The 25,863-nt window shown below is 37.9% G+C and overlaps 1 protein-coding gene across 1 annotated transcript in view; it reads right to left on the bottom strand.

Annotated features, from left to right (window-relative positions):
* slc24a2 (solute carrier family 24 member 2) overlaps positions 1 to 19,623 on the bottom strand; it is a 33,915-nt gene extending 14,292 nt beyond the window's left edge. The window contains exons 1-2 of the mRNA XM_015603191.3: positions 19,526 to 19,623; positions 13,249 to 14,266 (exon numbers count right to left, since the gene is read on the bottom strand). Coding sequence (XP_015458677.1) covers positions 13,249 to 14,121 — 873 coding nt within the window. The 5' untranslated portion in view covers positions 14,122 to 14,266; positions 19,526 to 19,623. The remainder of the gene's footprint in view (positions 1 to 13,248; positions 14,267 to 19,525) is intronic.
* Between the last annotated feature and the right edge of the window lie 6,240 nt (positions 19,624 to 25,863).

The raw sequence follows: 25,863 nt of genomic DNA, 5'->3' as shown, positions 1-25,863 counted from the left end.
GATTTTTAAGGCATTTATAACCTAATTAGTAACCATTAATAAACTAAATGTAAACCATTTATAAACCCTTTATAAAGGTATTCTTATTATAAAGTGGTAGCAAAAAAACATGTAAATAGCAGTTAGCAATGGGAAGTTAAAAAATAATAATAAACTGTAAAACTATAAAATTACAGTTTATAGTCACATATATGACCATAACTTTTTAATAGTAAAGAAAAAAATGCATCATAGAAATCTATAACTTATGCCACTTGTTCTTGAAAATGTTTTATGGGCTGGTCTGAACCAAAACTGCCTGAAAAGGTCCAAATTATTATGTGGAATAATAGTTCATTAAAAACGATTTAATTTATGATTTGTTTTTATTTTTTTTTTTACATCAAATAATTAAAAGTAACTATGTAACTTTTACTCAAAGTACATTTTAAATCGAGTACTTTTTTACTTTTACTCGAGTAGATTTTTAGACGGGTACTTTTACTTTTACTTGAATAGAATTTTAGCAAAGTAAAGGTACTTTTACTTAATTACAGTTTTTCAGCACTTTTCCCACCTCTGGATTTGAGTTTTGATTTGCTGTGGAAATCAGGATTAGCCTGAGAACAGCATTAACATAAAATAGAAATGTCTCTAAGTCAGATTTGTCTGTGGGGATGGTCATTGTCTTTGGGATATGATTGGCAGAATCAGCTGATCAGCTATTTGATCAAGTATTTAATCTCAGACCTGAACTCAAGCGAGATGAGCTTCAACTTTTAGAACTGATGCTAGCATGAGATCAAGTACCCCTTTAGCAATTAGCAATGCTTGTACTTGTTTTTTTTTGTTTTTTTTTTTTCAAAGTTTCGATTGGCTGCCCAGTATGTATGCCCATTTCATACAGTGTCACATATGTCAAATTATATTAAACTATTATATTAATCATGCTACAACTTTTTTTTTGCTTGCTGCTTGATACAAAATTGTCATAATTACATGTGATTAAAGACTAGAGCAAATGGTACCACTTTAAAATAAGACTACCTTTATAAAGGGTTTATAAATGGTTTACAATTAGTTTATTAATGGTTACTAATTAGGTTGTAAATGCCTTAAAAATAATTAATAATCAGTTATTAATAACACATACGTAGAAAGGGCAACAATGACCTGTTGTTTGCCAAATATTGAACTCACAGCCATCTATATTGTTGCCCTTTTTACATATGTGTTATAACTGATTATTAATGATTTTTAAGGCATTTACAACCTATTTCATAACCATTTATAAACTAATTGTAAACCATTTATAAACCCGTTATAAAGGTAGTCTTATTTTAAAGTGGTACCAACCAAATTCATTAAGACAAGCACTGGATAAGCTGCAATGAAATGATTAAATTGTCCATGGATAAAGTCATGCTGTGCATTCTGATACAATATTCTCATATCGATATCCCGTGACTTTTGTCATGTTGGTAAAAAAAATAAAAAAGATGGAGAAGACTGTAGAACATCAATAATGAAACAGGAATAAAAAAATGGAAAGATTAAGATTAAGAATTCATCCTGTTTCTTAAGTGACATTAAAATGTCCAGGCACAAAACGAAAATCACTGTAAACTGAGAATTACAGTATAGAATGAAATGTTTAATGTAATATTCAAATATATATTTGCCAGAAATATATTTTTTTATTTGCCAAAAAAAACTTGCTTTACTTTTAAAAGCCAATTTATATTTTTACTGCAAACAATTTGGAAAAATGATGGACAAATGAATGTAAACTAAATATACAGGTACATTTAAAAAAATGAGAATATCATTAAAAAATATATTTATTTCAGTATTTCAGTTATATATATATATATATATATATATATATATATATATATATATATATATATATATATATATATATATATGTATTAAACACACAGAGTGATTTATTTTAAGTGTTTTATTTCTTTTATTTTTGATGATTATGGCTTACAGCCAATTAAAACCCAAAAATCAGTGTCTCAGAAAGTATTAGAATATTATATAAGACCATTTGGTACTTTTGGTAAGCAGTGTGGGCAGTGTGCCAAGTCCTGCTGGAAAATGAAATCCAGCATCTGTGCTTCACACTAGATCTCAAGCAGCTTGGACTATGTGTCTCTCCTCCACTCTTCCTCCAGACTCTGCTCCCTTGATTTCCTTTAAATAAAATGTAAAATTTACTGATGATCAGTGATTTGTTTGGTTTTGAGAGTCATGTCTGTCATCTGCTGGTGTTGATCCACTGTGTTTTATTATCAAGTCTAAACTCAGTGCAGTTTTGTTTTCCCACAAAATCTTACAGCAGCACTTCATGCTTCTTCCCTCTGCTGATAACGTCTTTTATGGAAATGTGGATTTCATTTTCCAGCAGGACTTGGCACACTGCCCACACTGCTAAACAAAAGTACCAATTGGTCTTATTATTATATAATATTCTATTTTTTTCTGAGACACTGATTTTTGGATTTTCATTGGCTGTAAGCCATAATAATCATCAACAATAAAAGAAATAAACACTTAAAATAGATCATTCTCTGTGTTTAATACATCTATATAATGGAATGCCAGTCGTACATTCGCGTGTAAATTGTGTTAATTATATAAATTGAGTTGCGTAAGTCACCTAAGTTAAGTTCATTTGACAAAACCTGGAAAAGGCTTTCCAGTCAGACGCTAATTAACTTTGTAGAGTTACAGGTTGAGCTATTAGCGGGAGCTAAACCAGGCATGCAATACTGTAGCAGTTCGCTATCTTTAGCGCGGCTAAACTGAGCCTGCAGAACCTTGGCGACATAATGGGAGAATCATCATCTAGCAGTGGTCCTAGCAGTGCCATTGGACCGACCTCCTTTCGCTCTGCCACCGCTCTTCACCACGGATCCCAACATCCAAAAAACACACTGTCAAGGCCTAACAGCTCAAAAAACAGCTTTGGTCACGAGCAGAAGACAAAACTGAAGACTGATAGGGCCAGAGTGCTGATTAATTAGCTAATTAATGAGTTCAAGCTCCATAATGGTGGTGTAACCGAGCGTAATCCCGCGGCCAGGGCGTTATAACAGTTTCAGCGGTAGATGTTCTGTACCACTGAACCGCAGCGCTGGTTACATTGCGTCTTACATAAGCGGTTAAGCAGGAACAGCAGTTCTTAGACTAAAGGCCAGATCCTTTTACCAGCTGATGATAATTAAGGATGATTAAGCAGCTACTGGACGGAGGACGGAGCATGCTGGGAAACGCTGACTCATCCTTCTGCAAGTGCCTCACAAATGTTATTGGATTCAAGGCGACCGCTACTCTTTTCTGCCCACGCCTGTATACGGTATACGCTGTGAGGTGTTCTCTAGTGAGACCAGGTCAGATGGATGAGATATTGGATATTCCATTTTTTTAAGTTGTGCGGGCGTATAACATTCCTCGATCCACAGTATTTACCAAAAAATCTTACAGCAGCAACTTATAGAGCTTATAGAGATGCGGATTTCATTTTCCAGCTGGACTTGGCACACTGCCCACAACTGCCAAAAGTACCAATTGGTCTTTTGAGATGAGTCACTGATTTTTGGGGTTTCTTATTGTCTGTAAGCCACAATCATCAACAATAAAAGAGATAAACCTTTAAAATAGATATACACTCTCTGTATATCTACAGTTCACATTTTGAACTGAATTACTGAAATAAAGCTTTTTTGAAACTTTTCAATGCGAACTGCCAATCAAACCAATCAAAGAAACACTAATGAACTGATATCACAGATATTTTAGACTTAGATTTAGACATATACTATGATTTTTTAATAGATGGATTGCTGCCAATGCCATATTGCCTTTGCATAGTACACTACATTTTATGTTATTATACACTGTGTTTATTATTTAGACCACACATTCATGTTAAAGATTTATGCCTCCCAAAGTGCCCACCTGTTATTATGGCCAGCCCACCTTAATAGACAGCTTCTTCCCCCAGGCGGCCAGGCTGCCCAACCCTCCCCACTGACACCCATACAAACTCTGCACCCCGCACTTACACTTTACTTTACACTGCATCTAATAATATGCAGACTTTCCCATATTATTATACAGCATTCTGCCCACTGTACTCCCCACTCAACTCACTCCTTACCTGCACTTTAATCATAGTTATTCTGTCACCTACTGGACTATTTCCTCACTTCCACACACACACTCTATATATACCTGCATATCTACATCTGTGCAATATTTGTCTATAGTGTTTTAAGTTATTACGTGTTATTGAGTGTATTGTGTATAATAATTTATACTGTAAAGCTATCTGTATGTCTTATTATATATATATATATATATATATATATTACTCTTCTTGTGAATATTATTCTCTGCACATTGGTGGGAATCTGCACCCAAGTTTGTTTTTCACTCACATGTACACCTGTACTTTGTGACGTAACAATAAAAATCTTGAATCTTGAATCTTAATATAGCAGGCTATCCCTGACAGTCCCTGTCGTGTGAACCGCGTGTAGATATAGATGTAAATACTGTAAATACGCCATAAAAGGCATTACTACCCACAGTCCACTGTGCAGATTGATCACAGGCAATGATCACAGTCAATGCCTCCAGTCACTGGTCTTTCATTACTGTACATATTATTACCGGACCCCTCACACGAATCCCATAGGCCAGTGTTTTAGTGTTCTTTAGCTTCAGCGAGACACGGCAGAAGTCTCTGTCCCATAAACCATCCACTGATACCTTTAAAGAACAGTGGGAGCAGGAATTTTGGGTTGCATATTGAGAAGGATCTGTGGGAAGAGGCTTTGGAAGACATCAGGGGTGCCCAAACTTTTTTTGTTGGTGGGCCAGATGGAAAATATAGGTCACGGGTCACAGACTCTATAATAAAACAAATAATGAAATATACCACTTTAAATAATACATTTTCCTGATTACTTTCATTTACACACCATTTTACTTTATCTTTCTTTGACAGTGTTGTGTAAACTAAGATTTTTCAAATTTATGTTTCATTTCATGATGTCTCTTAATATTAAACTCCTTAATTACGGCAACTTTTAGACTCTTTGGCCCGTTTTTCTGCGCTAGAAATGCGCACCCTCTCCGCTTTTAGACTCTTTGGCCTTTTTTCTGCGCTAGAAATGCGCACCCTCTCCGCTTTTAGACTCTTTTGTCCCGTTTTTCTGCGCTAGAAATGCGCACTCTCTCCGCTTTTAGACTCTTTGGCCCGTTTTTCTGCGCTAGAAATGCGCACCCTCTCAGCTTTTAGACTCTTTTGTCCCGTTTTTCTGCGCTAGAAATGCGCACCCTCTCCACTTTTAGACTCTTTGGCCCGTTTTTCTGTGCTAGAAATGCGCACTCTCTTCGCTTTTAGACTTTTTGGCCCGTTTCTGACACCTAGCGTTCAAACTTTGAATCTCACATTATAAAAACCTGCTAAACAGCGGGTCAACTTTCATTCTATTTCTAAAATACCTCACGGGCCGCTCCAAAAAAGGAAACGGGCCGCAAATGACCCGCAGGCCGTAGTTTGGACACCCCTGGGTTACACTATTCCAGAACTTACATAAGATATTTTTTCCAGAGGAGTCTCCTATCTGTGACAAATGTCAATATGAAGAGGCCACTCCTTAACATAGCCTTGTCCTTTGTAGTAAACTGACCAATTTTTGGGTTGAAATTTTTGAGACACTTTCTATAGTTTTAGATAAGATATTAGGTCCTGATCCAATTCTGATTTGGTTTTAGGGCTATAAGAAGTTATATTGACACTTAGAAAACTCCCAACAGCAGTTACTATCATACTATCATACAAAAAATTGTACTAAGGGCTTGGAAAGGGACAGATGTCCCATCCAACAAGGTATGGTTAAGAGAAATGATTTGAACTTTTTTTTCATCTGGAGGAAATAAGATTCACACTTAATAACAGATATGGGCAGTTCAATAAAAATTGGCATCCCCTTCTGCATTATTTGGAAAGTACCAAAACCAATGGTAGTATGAGATCAGATTAAATAACTGGAAGTCCTGGGGGGTGGGGTTTGTGTGATGGGTCTAAGGTTAATTGGTGTGTTTATTGTTTGTGAGTTACTGTATTAGTTTACTATTTGTGTTATTTCAAATTCGGGAAGATACATTGTACTAGTGCTGTGCGATATGACGATAAATATCGTGGGGACGATAGAAAAGTGTCCCTATCGTTTCTACGGTAATTTCATCAGTTATGCAAATATATAAAGTAGGCTAGGATAAAATGTATTGGCGTTAGGGTTGGGTTTCTATCATGGTTTTCTATTTGTGGTGAGGATCTTGGACTGATTTTACGTGGTACACGGCGCTCTGTTGTGTATTTTTACATTTGAATTATTTCACTAGAACCGTCACGCTGTCGCTGCTCCTTCCTTCTATAGGTGTTGCGTCTCGTAGCGCTGGTTAAGCTTTATATTCTATAGTCTTTAAGCTACTGCTTTAAGTGTTCACTATTTCATTTTGATCATCTGTTTCTTAATACTATTTTTATTTTATATAAAGCTATAGTATGATAATCACCATAATCACCATAAGTAACCATAAGTATTATTGTTAACAAAAATGAAGGAAATAACGAAAACTGAAAGTGAAAGTTCTGAAACTGAAACTAATAAAAAGATAATTAAAAGAAAAAACTAAAACGAACTGAAATTACAGATTGAATACCCTCATTTTCGTGTTTGTTCATTTATTTTTAATTTTTTCAAATAAATGTGGTATATCGTGATATATATATATATCGTTATCGTGATATTAAAAATTCCATATCGTGATATATGATTTTTCCCATATCGCCCAGCACTACATTGTACTATTTGTAAATGTTGAATACATATAAACTCCTGTTTAATAAACAAATGTAAAAAAAAAAAAAAAAGAAGTCTCTGTCCCATGACATTTGGCATTTCAGTGTGAAATGGCTCTATTTTTATAAACTCCTTGAAAGTGGAGTTTGGTTCACCTAAGAGAACAATGTAAGAAGATTAGAACAGCTCTAAATCTAGGAGAGAGAGAGAGAGAGAGAGAGAGAGAGAGAGAGACTGAGTGGGCGGGGCTTTTAAGTCTAAACTATTTTTTTTAAGACTAAACTATGATCGGGAGATCGCCGGTTCAAATTCCAGTCATGCAGCTTGCCGTCAGCTGCCGGAGCCCTGAGAGAGCACAACTTGCCTTGCTCTCTCTGGGTGGGTACAGTAGATGGTGTGCTCTTTCCCCTCATCACTCCTAGGGTGATGTCGATCAGCACAAGGCAGCGTCTGTGAGCTGATGTATCAGAACTGAGTCGCTGATTCATATTCATATGTGTGTGTGTGTGTGTTTGTGTCAGTTACCCTGCAGGCATGTAACAGCATTAGACGTTATGCTGACATATAATTTTTATCATCTGATGTCATGACCAACATTCAACCTAAATTATTCATTATCGTTTTTGAATCGATAAAATAAACACCTTGATACATCTTGATAAAAGCAATATATTATATGTATTAAGGTATTTTTTATTTAATATTGTGATATAGAGGTGCAGAGTGGTCCTGTGCTGATCTAAAGCGCTGCCACCATTAACGGGAGATTGCTGGTTCCAATCCCGGTTATGCGGCTTGCCAACAGATGCCGGAGCCCCGAAAGAGAGCACACTTGTCCTTGCTCTCTCTCTGGGTGGGTACAGTACAGTAGATGGCGCTCTTTCCCCTCATCACTCCTAGGGTGATGTCGATCAGCACGAGTCGTCTGTGAGCCGATGTATCGGAAACCACATTGAGCACTACTGACCTGCCGTTTCCTCTATATATAAAAAAAATGCTCCCAAAAAGAGTGCCTGAGGTGAGAGAGAAAGAGAGAGAGAGACAGTCAGTGCTGTCTGAAAAAGTCAAACTGCTGTCTCTCAGAAGTCGTTCTCGGAGAGGCAGGTCATTCCCTTAAGCACTAAGAGTCTTTTTTTATTCCGGCTGCCGTCGTCACCCACGGTAAGCAGGTGATTCTGGATTATAAAGGGATTTCAGGCAGGCGTTCAGCCCTCATGAACTAAGGTGAGGAAAAAAAAATAAATAAAAAAAAACACTTTTATACTCGTTGGACCCAAAGATGCATTCATATTCAGCACTGAAATGAGCCTTAAAAGCCGTCACTGAAAGGCCAGCAAAAGTGGGTGGTTTGTTGGCAGCGGAGGGGCAGGGTCGTGCTGTTTTGACTTCAGGTGACACCTGGCTATACTTAGCTTTGCTAACAGGATCTAACGCGCTTACTGGAGGATTAGCCCAGAGCTGCAGCTAAAAGAGCAGCACAAGGCACATGTACTGCCTGTACCAGCTCCTCACTCACATCTCCAGCCCCAACTTCATCTCTTATCCTTTTACAGTTCTGTACGTTTGAGAATATATATATTTTTTAATTGTCGTTCTTCAATTTTGGCAGCAAAAATATACCATATTTAGTAACAGTATTTCCAAAGCATCACTAAAAAGAATATACATCTCTGGAAAAATAAAAAAATAAGAGAGCACTTAAAAAGGATGAGTTGATTTTACCAAATCGTGAAAACCTCTGGAATATAATCAAGAGGAAGATGGATGATCACAAGCTGAACATCAAACCAAGCTCAATGAACTGCTTGTGTGTAAAAGCAGTGTGTAAGACTGGTGGAGGGGAGGAGAGAACATGATGCCAAGATGCATGAAAACTGTAATTAACTGTAAAACCAACCAGGGTTATTCCACCAAATATTGATTTCTCAACTCTTAAATATTGATTAAACTCTTAATATTGATTAAACTCAACTCTGAATATGAATTTTACTCTATACCTATAAATAGCAAAATCAGAGAAACTGATTCAGAAACTGAAGTGTTTTCTTATCTTTTTCCAGAGCTGTAAACTCTTTTTACATTGACTTCCATTGAAAGTTTAGAAGGTTAGGGTTATGTCATATTGTCGTATGCGTTAATTTTTTAATCCTTAAAAAAAACACATTGATACATCTTAATAAAAGCAATATATTATGTATATTAGGGTATTTTTGTTGTATATTTGTTGGTTTGCAGTTTATACACATGCATACAAAAAAATAATAATATAATATTTCCATAGATTGTCCTTACATTACTTTATTACGTTATTTTTTATTTTGCTTAGTTTTTTTCTCCATTGCATGAATTCAATGAATTCACTTTTTTTTAAAAAATTCTGGTTGCCAAATATTCTATGCAAATCCCTAATATTTAGACAAATCCCTTGCCTGAAATTGGAGCGCATGGCAATATGTTGAGACAAATGCTGAGAACCCTGTTTGAAATGCTTTAACTACATAAATATGTAGCATCTAAAGGCAATATCAATAAACTTCTGGTAATAAACCTTTTTTTAGAGCAACGGCTTTCTTTTTCCCTCTGTTGTTTTCTTGGGTCTTTCAGCGTCATTTTAGTCAGTTTTTACTTTAGTAGGTTTAATTTATTTGTCTTAAGAAACACTTTTAAGGCGTTTTCACACCAGCACTATTTGGTCTGGTTTAAACGGACTATGTTTGTGTGGTTAATTTCAGCAGGTGTAAAAACAGTAATCGCACTCGGGTGCAGATCCAAACAACCAGGACGAGACCTGCTAGTGGAGGTGGGCTTGGACCGCTCCCAAACGAACACTGGTGTGGTTATTTTGTGGTGAGAACGTGATCCGGTCTCGATCTGACCCAACTATTAAATATAGTCCATTTATTTAAGCTAAACTGCTGATATGGCGCAGTTTAATCTGATATATTTGCCAGATAATGCTAATTACCACAGCTAATTACCACAGCTAATTACCACAGCTATGTCTCTGCTGCTCCATGCTGTTTACACACATGGTATGTGCAGAGTGCACTGCATGTCCCATTGAAAAAACTATAAGATAAGATATAAGATATATTTACTTGCTTGCTCGTGTGGCAGACAGCTATGGCCAATCAGAGGAGATAATATGCTTGCATAGTTTATTGGTGCGCATATTGGTAAGTTTAAGTTTAGGTTTCGCCTGTGTGAAACCAAACCAAACCAAAAAAAGGGAGAAAAAGCTCCAAGTAAACGAACTCAACAACCGATCCGGATCATAGAAACCATAGTGGTGGATAGTGTGGGTTCACTATCAAAGTGTACCAAAGTGAAGCACCGTCCAATCAGATTTGCAGCATTTAAGACTAAATTCCTAAAATGTTGCTACCTTTAAGACCGTCATCAACATACAATAGAGAACCAGTTCCTCTGGACGTCATCCTTGCCTATGATCAGCTAAACAACAAAAAAAAAGGGAAAGGGGGTTTCAGACCAAACCTGGCCACCAAACTGATCCTAAACTGAGCCTTATAATGCCTCAATGGTCAATATAATATTTATATTACACCTCTTTAAAAAATAAAGCTATGAGAAGTCTACACAACAAGTGCGAATGAGGGAAAACTGTTCTACTGTGCAATATGGCCATAGTGCACTTTAGTACAAGAAAGCAAACCAAATTATAAAATTACAATATTCGAGCAAAAGCTGTGTTGTGCATAAAGACCTACAGCGATGCACCTGACAGTCACTAATGCTAATATGTTAATATGTTAGCCTCAAGCTAAAACAGTAGCCACAGTGAACACTCTAGTTCAGATATAATATATTTTCTTCATTCATTTCACATGATCCTTGACAACAGTATCATAAATAAAAAAATACTGCATACACATAATAAGTATAAGTATAATGATAATTAGGGGTGGGACAATATATCAATAAAGCGATATATTGTATTGTTTCGATTAAAATTGTATTGCCATAATCAAATGACTAGCATAAAAATATACATCTGCGATAAAGAATATATTGATTGTCAAAATCTGTAAAACTGACACAGTAACAGATGCTGTGAAGTATCGAGAAGAATTGTTTCGCGATATATATTGCGTATCGCAGTATCGTAAGATCACTATCGTGGGCAGCGTATCTTGATGATATCCTATTGTGAGGTGCCCTGTAATTCCCACCCCTAGTGCATACATCTAAACTTTGATGTCATGTCTCTGCTACAATTCTACCGTACGAATATATATTTAAATATATATTCTACCACTTTAAGAAGGCTGTACTGAAATGCTGATCACGTTACTGAGGATGCTACAGTGTCCGAAAGTTGAGTGATGAACAGATAACTCTTAAACTCTTGAATCTTAAAAGTACTGCTTGCTGGAATCATATTCCCAAACCTCCAGATTGAATAAAAACCAACCCTGGCTTGGTAAAACTAAGCATTCTAGCGAATAACGGGTTTAGAAATGTAGCTACTGAGGATTCCTGTGCGGGTGTTAAGCCCTATGCTCATCTATAAGCCTGCTACGCCTAGAGCGCTGGAGCTAGCTCAAGTCACCTGAGCTCCGTAAGAAGGACACACCACGTCGGAAAGCAACAAATCCGACTCCAGCTGTGTGACAGATAGAGGAGCAGGTTGTACAGATCAGAACGCAACACGGAAAGACTGGACAAAAAAAAAGCAAAATATAAATATATATAGAGCCCCTGCAGTAGGATTGCAGCTAATTGCGTGGATTTCAAGTTTTGAAGAGATAAATAAGCACAGAACGTTTTTTCTATGTACAAACAATGAGCTTTCTTAAATATATATATATATATACGTATATGTATGTATTTGAACGTAGGGTTCTTCGATTGAGCGATATGCCATACACAATCCACTTTTGTTGTTTAAAAAAGAGAGCTGTGTGAGTGTGAAGAGCTGAAGAGTTTTTAGACAGCTTGGTTAATGGGCTGGGCGATACGATAAAAATATTGCAAAATATTGTACCACGATATTTACAAGACATTTACATGATACACAATATTTACCGCAATGTTTTGACTACTCAGATCATTTCATGCACAGTACAGTGATTTACTGTCAGTTTTTGCAGCACGTCATCCTATTAACTAGGGCTAATTATGCTCTTCGAAACAAATTGTATAAAATGGATCACGATACAATAAAATATATTATCTTATTACCCAGTTAAAGTGTAAAAAAAAAGCTCTTCACACTCATCACATGTTTTATGACGTGTTTTAAAACCTGTCCTCCTTGCATTCTGCTTAATCTATATAAGGAATACTAGTGGCAATAGTAGTCAATCATTTATTTATCAACGTTTCAATGTCTTTGATAGTTCGAACATAACAATATCACAAACAACGTCACTCCACAATACACAATCTTTCCTTATGTTTGAATATTTGGGGGTCTTGTGGGTTTGTTTCAGTTGAATTCACTTAAATCACTTCGTTAGAATAGACACACTTGCTTTATGGAATTGTTCCAATTGGCTGGCCTTTGCAGGAGAAGCGTTTTGTTCACGACGTAATGCTAATGCTACCCTATACAAGCATTCATCAACCCTGTACAGATGATCAGTAAAAACGAGGCGCTTATACAGTTTGACATTTTTACAAGACTTGAAGAAATCTGAAATTAAAATGTTAGCTTCAAAGACAGAAGTATACAGTATATTCACCAGTATAAAATTGACACTGTTTGTGTTAAATGAACATGGAGAGTTTTGGCTAATTTATTTTGTACCTCAAGACAAGAGTTGGAAACAATGGCCTTCAACTACAGCCCAATCTTTTTTTTCTTTCTCTCCATGCCCAACAGGTGTTTAGGCTTTTCTCATCTCTTTCGTCCCAGGTGGCACATGTGCCAATGCCTAATCCAGTAGAGCTTGGCGATAGGACAGGTGACGGCCTCTCGCCTGCATGTGATTTCCTTGCCTAAGCACATGACACAAAACCGAATGGTGCACAGCCATGGTTCTGAAGTACCCTTGCTTTGCTCACAGTTTGGCTTTGCTTCTTACCTATACTTGTTCACTAACTGGGAAGTAAGGGGTCATTAGTTTGTTCAGGTAGAATAGGTAAAAATAGTATGGGTACTCCAGGAAAAGGACTGGGAACCACTTGATTAGATTTATGAGGCTACTTACTCAAAATTTCTTTGGCCAGGCACCTGATTTTTAGCCAGATTTGTACCCTGATTTGTCTTAACATACCCTTAACTCATCAACTCAGGTAGGATAGGACAGGACAGGACAGGGCACGGGTATGGCAGCATCAGGAAGGTGCAGGATTGGGAACCGTTGGATTTGTCCAGCGAAGCAAACATTCCCACACAAGACTACACCAACTGACTTACCTTTGGGGCGACTTCGATTTCATCCACTTGGTTTCTGTTCATTAAGCCCTTAACCAAACCCTCCACATTGGCATTGAACTTCATGAAGAGCACATAGGATACGTAGGCCAATAGAAGCGCAATGCTCTCCACGTAAGTGATATAGTTATCCAGGAAGAAGACAATGAGCATTATGAGGTCCATGATGTAGAACGAGACATCCCGGAAAAGTGGCCACCAGGTGAGATTCAAGATCTCACGTGAAAACAAGGCGCACATCCCGATTACGAACAGGATGTTGAAGACAGCCGAGCCCACGATGGTACCGATGCCTACGTTGCTGTGGGAAATGAACACGCCAATCACTGAGGTGAAGAGCTCAGGGGCAGAGCCTCCAGCAGCCATGAAGGTGGCACCGGCCACGTCATCAGAAATCTTGAGCTTCTCGGTGATGACGGTGAGTGCGGGAACGAAGAATTCGTCGCAGACGATGGCTAGGGCGATGAACATGTAGAGCATGCCGAACATGTGCAGAACCACAGCTCCTTGCCGCCTCTCCTCCAGAGTGAACAGGTCCTCAGGGTAGTCCCCTTGGTTCTCCATCACGGACGCCATGGCACGCGGTACATCCGCTGAAATGTTACGTTCCCCGTCGGTCGAGCGCAGAGTTCTGTGGGACAGCGGATCGTCCGGGTGGCCGAGCAGAGACATGGCCGTTCCTTTGAAGGCACTCCAAAAAAGGAGCAGAGCGAGGGCACAGAAGCTGAGGACGAAACCCAGGACCCGTGAAGGACGCAGCTTCCTCCTCACATGGTGCCTCAGGTGCCGCTTCTTACTCGGCAGCGCAGAGGCGAGCTCTGGCCCCAGCTCTATGCAGGAGAACGTGGGATCCATGGTTGATGGGTGGCCGTCCAGTGTGAGGTCTTACACCTATGGAGCACCAGACATGGCCCCACCTACACTTAAACCTGGTTGAAAGGATGGGCTCCCTGATTCCACACAGGGTCGAGATCCTCTAAAGGTTTCCTCATAATAATATCTGAAAAAACAAAAACAGAAGGAACAGAATTAAAAAGAGGTGGTGTTAGTTCTGATTCTGACACAACCATCGCTACATCAGTAAAAAAAAACTTCATGGGTCAACCCATAACTGGTGCAAATCCAGTGGAACTCAATGATTCTATGTCTCTACAGCAGTTAGATCAGATAAGATCACAGATCAGGCGGTCAGTCACCTTACTGTAACCTGTTATCTTTCAGTGTCCATGTGAGGAAGAGCCATGTGGCTTAATACAGCAACCGCTTGCCTGCTTGCCTAATCTTCTCACAGCTTTTGTTTCAAGGCTTCAGGTCAACCGTTGTGACTGAAGGTCTGCACTTGGAAGTATGTTGTATGTATTTTTCTGCTTGTTTTGAAGAAAAGGGCCATAAACATTAAAACTACCCATTAAACTATGATAATATTGTAGGTTATGGTGATTTTTAACAAGGAAAACTCAAATTTGTTAGTTTCTTTGGTCGCTTCTTTGGTTGTTTCGCCATCTCGCCAGTGATTTTCAGTACTCTGTTTTAAGTGTGCCTCTAAAAATCTCTGTTTGAAGGGGCATGTAACCCTAACACCTTTCTATCCTAGCCTAACAAGAATCCGGACCCCCTACACCTGGGCGTGGACACCCAAAACAGAGGGGTAGGGCTAAGAGCTAGGGCCAAGCCCTGCAGGAGCAGGAATAGTGACCACTGCTGTAGATGGGCATCTAAAATAAGAGTCGGAGCTAAGTTTGGAGTTGTCTCGGTTCCAGACTTCTTTGTAACACTTGACCTCATACTGGTGCAAATCCAGTGGAATCCAATTCAGTAACCAGGCCTGACAATTACCACTGGTCAGTCCTGAGTGATGCCAGGGCAAAAATGGCAGAGCTGTGTACTGGAATCATTGCTTAATAGATGTTAGATGTTATGCAGCCCATAACAAGAACAGTCGTGCCATAAGCGGCCGGAGTCCTGACAGAGCACAATTGGCACAATTTGTTTTATTCTATTAGCAGCACTTTTCTACAAGGTCTTAGACAACTTATGTTTGCGTATGCATTTGCACATCAGCAATGAACTTATTGCAACTTAATGTACTATAGCTATATGCATTTATTAGTCTGCTTAAAAAAATCTCTAAAAAAAATGGAGTCACCATCAAACTGAAGCAAAATAGAGAATTTAAGATTAAGATTAAGAAGAAAAAATGGCAAATACTGGAACAATCTGACATTGCAATTGGAATTCCATTTTTCTCTGGAATATATATTGCAATATTAAAATTTACTATAGATTTCTCACTCGATTTTACTAATATAGGAGTTATATAAAAGATGTTGGGCAGATATAATCAGTTAAGTCACAGATAAGTCATGAAAAAATTGCATTAAGACAAATTGATGATGCTCAAATCGATGATGATGCTACAACAGTATATAGGGGAGTGCTAATTTCTGATCTAAAAGTGAAATTGAAGTTTTTTTTTATTCTGTTCTTTGAATAAACTTGATTCCTTGTGGTTCCAGCTTTTGCTTTTTAGAAGGTAGAACTGGAAGTGGGAATGCTGAAGGTTTCTCTGCTATTTTTTCTGTACATCTGAAAAACTATTACAGAGTCTGTGTTTCACTGTAGAAGATGATTTTATAGTCTTATAGTTTTATAAGCTTCTCCAAATATAGAGCGATTAAACCTTCTTATCCTTCAGGGGAAGTTAATATAGATCATTTCTATTTTGACAAAATGTTTGAACTAAAAATCGTCAAAAATGAAGATATTTGTTTTTTTTCACTGGAGATTGTACATATATTTATAAATATATATATTTTCTTGTTCTTAGGAAGCAGTGCTGCCGATCATTTCTATTCCTTTATATATATATATATATATATATATATATATATATATATATATATATATATATATATATATTTTTTATGAACCTCTGTTTTACAGTCTTTCTTCTGGTCTATTTATTCAGAAATATATATATATATATATATATATATATATATATATATATATATATATACACACAGTGTACAAAGCAGCTACACAGTTCCAATAATGGACAAAACTAAAACTGGAGATTGGAGATGGCAGTTTTGCATTGGGTCGGTGCTGGTGACCACAGCATTAGAACAAGCAGAAGCCGTCCTCCAGCACGGCGGAGAGCGCAGCGTCCATCTGTCGGCCTAATGATTTAATCCGATCAATAAGCTGCTGATATCCTGACTTTCCCTGCAGCCTCCTGCAGGCTAATTCACAGTGCTTTACTTTCACTCCAGCTAAGATACACAGTAAATGTATCAGCTTCACTCTATTTACAGTGTTCCAGTCAGAAAGATGATTTTTCTATTATCTTTTCTAAGTAGAGTTCTTTTTTTTAGTTCAGTAAAGATGTGTGTGTGTGTGTGCAGTAACAGTAACTATATTAGCTATACATCAGCTCACAGATGCAGCCTTGCGCTGATCGACATCACCCTTTGGAGTGATGAGGGGAAAGAGCACTATCTACCAACCCAGAGAAAGGGCTCCGGCAGCTGTCGGCAAACCGCATGATCGGGATTCGAACCAGCGTTTTCCGATCATAGTGGCATAGCGGCTTTAGACCGCTGGACCACTCGTTTAACTATTAGCAATATTCAGACTTAGGAATTGGAAAATATCCATAAATAATATAAAACTGATGTATTATATATTTTTTAAACATTACCGAGAAGAATCACAGTGCTCTCGGAGGAAAGCGCAGCGACTCGGTTCTGACACATCAGCTCACAGACGCAGCCTTGTGCTGATCTACATCACCCTTTGGAGTGATGAGGGGAAAGAGTGCCATCTACTGTTCCCACCCAGAGAGAGCAAAGCCAATTGTGCTCTCTCCGGGCTCCGGCAGCTGTCGGCAAGCCGCATGGCCGGGATTCGAACCAGGGTTCTTCCGATCATAGTAGCATAGTGGCTTTAGACCGCTGGACCACTCGTTTAAGTATTAGCAATATTCAGACTTAGGAATTGGAAAATATCTATAAATAATATAAAACTGATGTATTATATATTTTTTAAACATTACCGAGTAGCATCACAGTGCACTCGAAGGAAAGCGCAGCCACTCGGTTCTGACACATCAGCTCACAGACGCAGCCTTGTGCTGATCGACATCACCCTTTGGAGTGATGAGGGGAAAGAGTGCCATCTACTGTTCCCACCCACAGAGTGAGCAAAGCCAATTGTGCTCTTTCGGGGCTCCGGCAGCTGATGGCAAGCCGCATGACCGGGATTCGAACCAGCAATCTCCCAGTAATCATAGTGGCTTTAGACTGCTGGACCACTCGTTTAACTATTAGGAATATTCAGTCTTTGGAATTGGAAGGTATTTAATATAATTAAAAGATTCTCATTTTAAAAATCCTTAATAAATAAATACGCAGCGACTTGGTTCTTATACATCAGCTCACAGATGCAGCCTTGTGCTGATCGACATCACCCTTTGGAGTGATGAGGGGAAAGAGTGACATCTACTGTACCCACCCAGAGAGAGAGCAAAGCCAATTGTGCTCTCTCGGGGCTCCGGCAGCTGATGGCAAGCCACATGACCTGGATTCGAACCAGCAATCTCCCAGTAATCATAGTGGCTTTAGACCACTGAACCACTTGTTTTTTTAGAATAAGAGCTTCACTTCATTTCTTTCTACTCTTTGTGTTTGAAGTAACTGATGTATATAAAGTGTTTTACTTAGTGGATTCAAATGTTGGACCAGCAATGCAGATTGTTCCATTTAAAGACTTTGTTAGATAAACTAGAAGATCATTTATCACTGGAGTCACTGGACACTATCAGGTCACGGGTCTACAGAATTAGTAGCGACTGGTTGCAGAATGCACTGATGTAACACAGATGATCTAATCTTAGACACTGTTACTGAACTGTTCATGCTTCTCTTAGGAAACCGACTGTACTGTATTTTCATTTGCACTCTGTGTCTTTAAAATAACTGATGTAATATATATTTTTTAAACCGAGTAAAATCACAGCGCGCAGTCGGAGGAAAGCGCAGCGACTCGGTTCTGATACTTCAGCTCACAGACGCAGTCTTGTGCTGATTGACATCACCCTCTGGAGTGAATTAGTAGCAACTGGTTGCAGAATGCACTGATGTAACGCAGATGATCTAATCTTAAACACGGTTACTGAGCTGTTCGTGCTTCTCTTAGGAAACCGACTGTACTATCATGCAGTGCAATGTCCAGCTGCAAAGTCAAGTCTAACCGTTTACACTCTTCTCTTAAATGAAATCACCAGAACAGTGTTTTATGACGTTAAATGACGTTAAAAAAATTAAGAGTATAAAAGTATAAAATTATATTGATTTAGAAAAAGCATACAGTGAAGGATCTTCCTGTAAATAAGAAGAACCAAAGCAGAAACCTGAAGCACTCTGTCTGGAAATGAAGAGCCTCTTAAAGTTTCACATAAACTCAAAATTCTTTGATCTTTTAAAGTCAATTCAGTCATCATGATAATCTTATATCCTATTTAGAGAAACATCGTTCCAACGAACCAACCAGTAAATGGGATTTTTTAATAAAAAAAATAATTAGGTAATATATATTTTTTAATAGTTCTGTTAATTTATATGCCTTATACAGCACTAGAAAAAAATAAGAGACCACTTAAATTTTTGAATCAGTTTCTCTACATTTTGCTATTTACTTGTATTCTTGCTTTATTCTATGAATTACGGACATTTTTCCCAAATTCCAAATAAAAATACTGTCATTTAGAGCATTTATTTGCAGAAAAGGAGAAATGTCTGAAATAACAAAAAAGTTCAGAGTTAAGAAATCAATCAATATTTGGTGGAATAACCCTGGTTGGTTTTTAATCACAGTTTTTAATCATGCATCTTGGCATCATGTTCTCTCCTCTCCTCCACCAGTCTTACACACTGCTTTTGGATAACTTTATGCTGCTTTACTCCTGGTTCAAAAATTCAAGCAGTTGAGTTCAGCTTGTGTGTATATATATATATATATATATATATATATATATATATATATATATAATAGAACCATCTGGTATACATACATGCATTTACATTATGTAATGATTTTTCATTTAGAATTGATTTTAGTTAAATGTAAAAAAAGAGGCGTTGACACCGTTGCAGACCTAAAAGGGTCCTTGAAACAAATCCTCCTTTTTGCCATTATGCTTCTCACCCAACAACAACAAACAGAATAAATAGATTACCAAAGACTTCTGTAATTTTACCTCAGTATCTGTGGTTTGTGGTGGAGAGCGTGAGGCGGTCCAGCTCCTGACGGAGGAAATCCTCGCACAGCTCCGCGAGCATGGATCAGGAGTGACTCTGTCACAGTAGCCACGAATCAGAATTAGTGCTAAATCTCTCTCTCTCTCTTTCTCTCTCTCTCTACCTCTATCTCTATCTCTCTATCTCTCGTCCTCATCCAACCCGCACCTTCCTGTCCTTCAGAAGGCAAGGTGAGGTCGTAACAGGGCTGAGTTATAAAAGAGCTCCAGAGACCTCAAAGAGACCTTTTATTCATCCTTTATTCTTTTATCTGTTTATGAAAGAAAAACTGACAAAAAGTTACTTTATTTCAGTAGTTCAGATCAAAATGTGAAACTCATATATTATATAGATGTATTAAACACACAGAGTGATCTATTTTAGGGTTTATTTCTTTTATTGTTGATGATTATTATGGCTTACAGCCAATGAAAACCCAAAAATCAGTGTCACATAGAACACAGTGGATCAACACCAGCAGATGACAGACATATCTCTCCAAACCAAACCATCACTGATCATCAGTAAATTTTACAATTTATTTGTAAATCAAGGGAGCAGAGTCTGGAGGAAGAGTGGAGGAGAAACACACAGTCCAAACTGCTTGAGGTCTAGTGTGAAGTTTCCACCAATCAGTGATGATTTGGAGAGACATGACTGTCATCTGCTGGTGTTGATCCACTGTGTTTTATTATCAAGTCTGTAGTCAGTTCAGTGTTTTTCCAGAAAAAAATCTTACAGCACTTCATGCTTCCCTCTGCTGATTACAACTTTAATGGAGATGCTGATTTCATTTTCCAGCAGGAGTTGGCACACTGCCCACACTGCCAAAAATACCAATTGGGCTTATGTAATTATATAATCTTATATAATTTTCCTGAGACACAGATTTTTGGGTTTTCATTGAGTGTAAGTCATAATCATCAACAATAAAATAAATAAAAGTGTAAAATAGTTTCACATTTTATTACTGAATTATTGACATAAGGTCACTTTTCAACTTCAATTGGAGATGCACCTGTAGGTTTAGCTGGATGAGTATATGGTGGCATGTAGACCAGGGGTCGGCAATTAGTTAGTTATTAGTTTTGGTCACAGGCCAGATATTTTCCAAGCCATTAGGTGGCGGGCCACAAAAAAATAAATCTGTTTTTGGAAAATGAAGCAGTTAAACCCAGGACGAAAGGAAAAAAATAAATAAATGAACACAGCGCTCCTCACGCGGGGATCGAACCCGATTCGTCAGGTTCGCAGTGCGAAGATACAGGCAGGAAAAAAACACCTTAGAAAGAGATAGGGAGCCCGAGAACGGGTGAAAAAACGAGAACGGGTGGAAAATAAAAAAAACACGCCGAGCGCGATAGAGAGACGGGAAGGCGTGTAAACTAAAGTTCGCCAGAGAAGCATTTTATTTTTTATTTTTTTTATAGTTCTAACAACTATAAAACCACATCTGGCCCCGGGCCACCTATTGCCAACCTATGATGTAGACCAGGGGTGTCCAAACTAGGGGTATTTTACAAAGGTTTTTAAGTCGTTTTTTATAATGTGAGAGTCAAAGTTTGAACGCTAGGTGTCAGAAACGGACCAAAGTGTCTAAAAGCGGAGAGGGTGCGCAGTTGTAGCTGAGAAAACAGGCCAAAGAGTCTAAAAGCGGAGAGGGTGAGCAGTTGTAGCTCAGAAAACGGGCCAAATAGTCTAAAAGCGGAGAGGGTGAGCAGTTGTAGCTCAGAAAACGGGCCAAATAGTCTAAAAGCGGAGAGGGTGCGCAGTTGTAGCTGAGAAAACAGGCCAAAGAGTCTAAAAGCGGAGAAGGTGTTCAGTTGTAGTGCAGAAAAACGGGCCAAAGAGTCTAAAAGCGGAGAAGGTGTTCAGTTGTAGTGCAGAAAAACGGGCCAAAGAGTCTAAAAGCGGAGAGAGTGCTCAGTTGTAGCGCAAAAGAAGTGGCCAAAGAATCTAAAAGCGGAGAGAGTGCTCAGTTGTAGCGCAGAAAAAAGGGCCAAAGAGTCTAAAAGAGGTGAGAGTGTTCAGTTGTAGCGCAGAAAAACGGGCCACAGAGTCTAAAAGTGGCGAAATATTTGATTGATGCTAATGCAGTTAATAAAGTGATTTTGATGATTATTTTAATTTAGTGAGTGATGTCTGTGTTTATGGTGGATCAGTCAGTGGGTGAGTGTGTGAATGAAAGTGGGTGGGCTGCTCAGTGAGGGGTCTGTGTGGTCTGTGCTGGTGCTGAGTTTAATCCTGTACTATAGATTACTGCATCTCTATGAGGAGCAGGAGATTAGGCCTCTAAGTGACAAAGCTTCAGCCTGGGGCCTGAAATAGAGCCTGCTCGCGCCGCTGTGGCTGAAACCAGCCGCACACACACACACACACACACCAACACACACTCAACCCAGGACATTTAAGCTTAGATGCACGTTAATTCCACCACCAATCATCTTCCACTTTCTTTCTTTCAGCAGATGCACCAATTTAACCATATTAGAACAAATCTGGCTATTTGAAAACTTAGATGACTGAAAACATGGACATTTTTCATGTTATAGTACTGAAAACTTTTATCTTTTATCAGTAATAATTATATTATTAACTAATAATAATAATAATTATAAAAAAATATTTGTGGGAGTTCTAATAAAAGTAAGATATAGAAGAAGAATGAAGAATATTATCATAAAATATAATATTCCAAAATTACTGTTACAGTGTTAAAGATTTATGGAACAAGAGTAATTATGTTGGAATGATTGTTACAAAGCAGTTGTAACACAGCAATTGTGGCAACGTGATTGTTACAGAGTGATTATGTTGGAATAGTTACTAAATGATAGTTAATAACATATAATATTCCGAAAATATTGTTACAATGTTACTGGTTTGTGGAACAACTGTAACATAGTAAGTGTTACAGAGTCATTATTACAAAGCAGTTGTGGAAATATGATTGTTACAGAGTGATTGTTGGAGTGACTAATACAAAGCAGTTATATACAGAGGTGGAATGTAACTAATTACATTTACTCACATTACTGTAATTGAGTACATTTTATGAGTAATTTGTAATATTTAAAGTAGTTTTTAAATTAGGTAATTTTACTTTTACTTAAGTACACTTTGATACAAGTAATTTACTTTACTGCTTTGGAAAACTCAAAAAAAAAAAACAAATAGTTTGAAAAAAAAAAAAAAAAAGAGTTTTGTTCTCCATGGCAGCGCAGCTGAACTTTTCCCAGCAGTGTTTATTATTATGGTTAGCGGGAGAGACGCTGTGTGAATCAGCTGTGCTCGGGGGAACCGGTGTTCTGTCGAGTTTTGCTACCCATCGATATGTGCTTCTTTACAGCACTGCGCATTCGCTGACCAACATTCTTGTTCTTAGAAAATGTTTTATGGGGTGGTCTGAACAAATACTGCCTGAAAGATCTAAATTATTAAATTTAATACTTATTTAATTTATAATTTGTACTTTTTTACATCAAATAATTAAAAGTAACTATGTAACTTTTACTCAAAGTACATTTTTAATTGAGTACTTTTTTTACTTTTACTCGAGTAGATTTTTAGATGGGTACTTTTACTTTTACTTAGTGGAATTTTAGCAAAGTAAAGCTACTTTTATTTAATTACAATTTTTCAGTACTTTTTCCACCTCTGGTTATATATTATATATATATAGCTCTGGAAAAGGAAAAAAAGAGACCCATTAAAAATCATGAGTTTCTCTGATTTTACCAAATTGAAAACCTGAGGATGGATGATCACAAGCCATCAAACCATCAAACCAAGCTGAACTGCTTGCAATTTTGCAACAGGAGTGTAAAGCAGCATAAATTTATCCAAAAGCATGGTGTAAGACTAGTGGAGGAGAGAACATGATGCCAAGATGTGATTAAAAACCAGGGTTATTCCACCAAATATTGATTTCTGAACTGTTCTTAAAACTTTATGAATATGAACTTGTTGTTTTCTTTGCATTATTTAAGGTCTGAATGCTCTGCATCTTTTTTGTTATTTCAGCCGTTTCTCATTTTCTGCAAATAAATGCTTTAACCGGGGCTTGAAATACTGCTACAAAGTGCTTGTTACATACGAATTGTTACACAGAGTAATTATGTTGGAATAATTGTTAGTAAAACAGTTGTTACAAAGTAACTAAACTTAAATTGTTGGGAAAAAAAATGATGTTTTTTTTTTAGTTTTATTTTAAGTAAAAAAAATTTAAATCGAGTACTTTTTTACTTTTACTCGAGTAGAATTTTAGCAAAGTAAAGGTACTTTTACTTAATTACTATTTTTCAGTACTTTTCCCAGTTCAAAATAATTGTGAAAAACATTATCCTTACAGATTGTTGACTTTCACAAAGCAAATGGTACAAAGTAAATTAGTGTGATTATGAAGGAGATGAGTGTCACGCGATTGTGATCGGGATGTTCCAGAACGATAGTGCTACCACTGATACAAGTGAGAATGTTAGAGAATGATCACACTAGAGAGAGTAATGCTGAGTGAGAAAGTGAGAACTCTTGGGTGGGATGGGGACAAGGTGGTGGAAGAACGCTGAGGCAGCAGGCGCTCCTGTGCCGGCAGCCCGGCAGGCAGGTGGGAAGGCCGTGGGGAAGAGCGTGGGGAGTGTTTTAGCGCAGAAGAGTGGATGTCATGCCGTGGCCAGGAGATGAGATTTAATCCTATTTTAATCGTGGTGGGATTAAGGATACACAGCGGCTCCTAATCCGCCTAGATTACCCATGCTGCTTCCCCAGGCGGGAGGGGGTTGTGTAATCAAGTGCACTTAAGGTGATTTACTTCCCAAGGTTTCATTCCCATCAAAGCCCCAAGGTGGATACAACCCTGAAACCTAGTTAAAATCTGTGTGTGTGTGTCCTATACCTACAGCTGTAGTTTAAGTAATATTTAATTTTAAGTAATATTCAGTTTCTGAATCAGTTTCTCTGATTTTGCTATTTATAGGTTTATGTTTGAGTAAAATGAACAATGTTGAGCATTTATTTGCAGAAAATGAGAAATGGCTGAAAAGTTATATTCATAAAGTTTTAAGAGTTCAGAAATCAGTCAGTCATATTTGGTGGAATAACCCTGGTTGGTTTTTAAATCACAATTTTCATGCATCTTGGCATCATGTTCTCTCCTCCACCAGTCTTCCACACTGCTTTTGGATAACTTTATGCTACTCACTCTTGTTGCAAAACATTCAAGCAGTTCAGCTTGGTGATTTAATGGCTTGTGAGTCATCCATCTTCCTCTTGATTATATTCCAGAGGTTTTCCATTTTAGGTGCTCTCATGTTTCCCAGAGCTGTATATATTTCAGACATCCCAAGTTGCAAAAGTTGATTTAAGGGAGGCCCGTTTGTGGCACTCGTTCTGAATTCCGGGAGATTATATGTGACTCCAGAGTTATTCCACCAAATATTGATTTCTGAACTCTTAAAACTTTATGAATATGAATGTTGTTTTCTTTGCATTAGTTAAGGTCTGAAAGCTCTGCATCTTTTTTTTTTGTCATTTCAGCCATTTCTAATTTTCTGCAAATAAATGCTCTAAATGACTTAAAGCTCACCTTCCGTCGTTTTTTCTTTCATTTTAAAATGTCTAGTTGTGGTCTCTAGTATGAATGAATGACATGTGAGCCGTTTTTGTAAAAAAAAAAGTGCTCAGGTGTCTCTGTATAGCTCTTTTTTAATGGACTGTTTTAGGGGTGTGTCCAAAATGACCGGATTCCAGCTTTGCTCATGAATATTCATACATGCAAACAGCATGCAAATATCTCTCCTCTGATTGGCTAGGAGCACTGCGACGCCCCTCCGCCGCTCTGCCGCTCACTGCCTCCCACCTCCTAACTGATGAGCGGTGATGTTGCGTCGCTTCAGCTCCGCCTCTGGGAGTTTCTCGAGCCAAGGTGGGCTGGTCTGTGAGTTTCTGCCTACGTAGGCAGAAAGATAATTAAAAATTCACCCGTTTTTCGGAGGGGGGGAGGGGGGATTTCTTTGCTTAGCTCCTGCAGACAATGGGGGCTGCAAAACAGTTTAATGTGCAGGTGTACACATTCAACTCGGAGAGACCTACTGTATTCCACAAAAAACAAGAAAAATCGGATTTTCGCGGAAGGTGAGCTTTAAATATTTATATTTGGAATTTGGGAGAAATGTTGTTTGTAGTTTATAAAATAAAACAGCAATGTTCATTTTGCTGAAACATTTTACATCTAGTTATGTGCTGAGGAGATTAAGTAATCTATATCTATATAGATTAATTAATCTCCTCAGCACATAAC

Source organism: Astyanax mexicanus, chromosome 25 (assembly GCF_023375975.1).
Source record: "Astyanax mexicanus isolate ESR-SI-001 chromosome 25, AstMex3_surface, whole genome shotgun sequence".
In the NCBI taxonomy this organism is placed as follows: domain Eukaryota; kingdom Metazoa; phylum Chordata; class Actinopteri; order Characiformes; family Acestrorhamphidae; genus Astyanax; species Astyanax mexicanus.
This window is presented reverse-complemented; position numbering and strand designations above follow the sequence as displayed.